Source organism: Capsicum annuum, chromosome 6 (genome assembly GCF_002878395.1).
Source record: "Capsicum annuum cultivar UCD-10X-F1 chromosome 6, UCD10Xv1.1, whole genome shotgun sequence".
Classification (NCBI taxonomy): domain Eukaryota; kingdom Viridiplantae; phylum Streptophyta; class Magnoliopsida; order Solanales; family Solanaceae; genus Capsicum; species Capsicum annuum.
Window position 1 is genome coordinate 1,043,936 of NC_061116.1, and position 3,472 is coordinate 1,047,407.

A 3,472-nucleotide genomic window follows, 5' to 3' on the forward strand; every position below is an offset into this window, starting at 1 on the left:
AAAATAGTTATCACGTTTTACGATACTTAATTTGGTTAAAATTTTATTTTGATGATCGTAGTATTCGGACCAGCTTATGCGCGTCTCGACCATTCCACGAAATACCTGCCATGTCTATTTAAAATAGTTGTCATGTTTCACGAAACTTAATTTGGTTAACATTTTATTTTGATGATCGTAGTATTCGGACCAGCTTATGCGCGTCTCAACCATTCCATGAAATACTTGTCACGTCTATTAATTATGAAATTTCTTGTTTAGTTAGACCGTTTCAAAATAATTGTCATGTTTCACGAGATTTAATTTGGTTAAAATTTTATTTTGATGATCGTGGTGTTCGGGCCAGCTTATGTGTACCTTAATCATTCCACAAAATACTCGTCACCTCTATTGATTTATGAAATTTCTTGTTTTGTAAGACCGTTTCAGAATAGTTGTCACGTTTCATGAGACTAAATTTGGTTAAAAATTTATTTTGATGATCGCAATATGCGAACCAACTTATACATACCTCAATCATTTCACGAAATATTCGTCACCTCTATTGATTTATGAAATTTCTTGTTTAGTAAATCTGTTTGAGAATAGTTGTCATGTTTTACGAGACTCAATTTAAAACTTTTATTTTGATGATTGTGGTTGGCTAGCTTGCACGTACCTCGATCATTCCACGAAATACCTGTCACCTCCAAACAAAAACAATTATTAACTCTGTCTACCAAGGCTAGCTAGAACAGATGGGACGAATCGCCTAGAGTTTTCTGTTTTCATTAAATTTGGTTAAATTAAAGCTAAATTATATTAGATTAATTTGATACTTTAAAATTAAAATTTAGATATTCAAAATACTATAAATTGTAATTTTTCCCGTATGAATATATGATGAAAAAATATTTTTAAATATTAGTCAAAAATTTTATCGTTTGACTCTCAAAAAGCAAAATATGACAAGTAATTTAAACCGAAGGGAAAATATAACATAAGATATCAAGATTATTAAAGAGCATTTTACTCTCCATAATGAGCATTAATTGGTGCAAACTAATACTAATAATTTTCAAATTACTTGTAAGTTAATAACATCTAAATATTAATTACAAATTTAATATTTAACAATAATAAATATTAAATTATGAACCCAATAATTTCGAAAATGTATATAATAATGGTTCTTTAGTAGTAACAAGAACATATAAATATTAAACCGCAATCGGGTTAAAATTCAGAATCCGCCTCTGCATGCATGCATGTTCAACATGCTTTGATTACTCCTCGAAGGAATGCAGTGTATATAATGGTTCTTTAGTAGTAACAAGAACATAAATATTAAACCGTATTCAAGTTAAAATTCAGAATTCACCTGTCTGCCCGCCCGCTTGCATAGTCGATATGCTTTGATTACTACTCCTCGAAGAAATTCCTCGAGGAACGATAAAGATTGTAAGGGGCCAATAGATGATCAAAAGTACATATAAATATTAAATTATGAACCCCAATTATTTTGAAAAGTGTATATAACCGTATTCACATTAAAATTTAGAATCCGCCTGCATGCATGCATGGTCGACATGCTTTGATTACTCCTCGAAGGAATGCCTCGAGGAACGATAAAGATCGTAAGGGGCCCATAGTTGATCAACAATACATGATCTTCATGAGTCCAGTCTTAACAGTCATTAACAATAATAAATATTAAATTATGAACCCAATAATTTTGAAAAATGTATATAATGATGGTTCTTTAGTAGTAACAAGAACATATAAATACTAAACCGTAATCAGGTTAAAATTCAGAATCCGCCTCTGCTTGCATGCATGCATGCTGGACGTGCTTTGACTAAACTTCAGAATCAGCCTCTGCTCTGCCCGCATGCATGCACGGTCAATATGCTTTAATTACTCCTCGAAGGAATGCCTCGAGGAACGATAAAGATCATAAGGGGCCCATAGATGATCAACAGTACATGGTCTTCGTGAGTCCAGTCTTAACCAGGGTTTACCTTTACCACTCCAGTGTAACAGACTAATTGGTCCCGGGTGCAAACTCCTACATTTTCCCTCGATATTATCACCACCTAACCCATGTTGGTTCCATCGATGATCGACCGGCATTATATTACCACCTAGGGTTAGCAAAAAAGGCGGCAACGACCCTAGGTGGTATATCCTTTTCTGTTTCTGTATGACCATCCAGTCCTCGACTTTCTGTGTGTAACTCCCTCGCCTCCACTTGTCAACATCCATCACCATAACCCCCGTGTTGAAATAACAGGGTTTTCGACCTTCAAATGCCCTCGATAGCTCCGAGTCCTCCCAGAAAGCGCTGGTGAAATAAGTCGAAAAATTCGCCTGGCAATACTCAGGCGCCGCTAGCACCTTATCGCGGAGGTCAACCTGCCATAGCTTCGCGATGTCATCGACTATGACTATGTCCGAGTCAAGATAGATCACGCGTTTCACATCCGTATTTGGAATTAAATCTGACAGATAAATTCTCGCGTAATTCAGAGGCTCGTCTAGCGCCTGGCGAATCGACTTCGAAATGAGTCCTTTTATCCTGTGTGCATCAAATTTGTAGAGCTTGAAGTTGAGGTAAGGGAAAGTGGACTTCATGCTAGTAAATACCACAGGTTCATGTCTTACACATAGAAAATGAAACATGACATCTTCTGGGCATGTTGAATGTTGTAGGATGGATAATACTGCAGCCATTGTACCTACATACACAGAGTGACGGAGTCAGAATTTTTTATTGAGGGCGTTCAGAAGTAAATATATGGACGGACTACTCGAATAGGGGGTTTCAACATCTACTATATATACATAAAAATATTTTTGATCATGTAAAAATAATACTCCCTTGTATAAAAAAGAATGACATACTTTCCTTTTTAATCCGTTTCAAAAGAATGACCTCTTTCCATTTTTAGCAACATTTTACTTTTAACTTTCCACGTGACATGCTTAAGACTACAGAATTAAAGTATCTTTTATTTAAGACCACAAAATTTAAAAGACTTCTTTATTTTCTTAAACTCCGTGCCAAATCAAATCAGGTCATTCTTTTTGAAACGAAGGGAGTATAATTTTCTGACAAAGGGAGTTCGGATGAACCCCTGAATTCAATGTGGCTCCGCCACTGCATGCACATAGAGATATAATATAATTAAGTAATTAACGTCGCGTTAGAATAACGCAGTTCAAACTTTTAGAGAAAATAATCACACACAAGTAAAAGATTCTGAGTTCAAATCTCATGTAATTATGACATACTGTATCATGTAAGTTATGAAGGATAGCCATTCCACCTACATACACACAAAAGTTATATTATATAATTAAGTAATTATAATTATCGTCGCGTTAGAATAACACGGTTTAAGCTTTTAGATAAAATAATCACATACGTAAAAGATTCTGAGTTCAAATCTCATGTTAGTTCCGAAACGATAGTCTTGGAGTAACTGGTAAA

The 3,472-nt window shown here is 34.9% G+C and overlaps 1 protein-coding gene across 1 annotated transcript; it reads right to left on the reverse strand.

Moving 5' to 3' along the window:
- Positions 1-1,466: 1,466 nt before the first annotated feature.
- LOC107875182 (probable galacturonosyltransferase-like 4) lies at positions 1,467-2,713 on the reverse strand. The gene is made up of 2 exons (XM_047413387.1): positions 2,644-2,713; positions 1,467-2,557 (listed from the first exon to the last, which is right to left on the reverse strand). The coding sequence occupies exons 1-2, from the start codon at positions 2,664-2,666 to the stop codon at positions 1,897-1,899; spliced, it is 684 nt and encodes a 227-aa protein (XP_047269343.1). The 5' UTR covers positions 2,667-2,713; the 3' UTR covers positions 1,467-1,896.
- Between the last annotated feature and the right edge of the window lie 759 nt (positions 2,714-3,472).

Bases quoted from the DNA above. Each gene is read 5' to 3' on its own strand.
- LOC107875182 (XM_047413387.1), bottom strand. From the start codon at position 2,666: ATGTCATGTTTCATTTTCTATGT. The intron at 2,558-2,643 runs GTAAGACATGAA...TGATGCACACAG, and splicing joins TCATGTTTCATTTTCTATGT to GATAAAAGGACTCATTTCGA.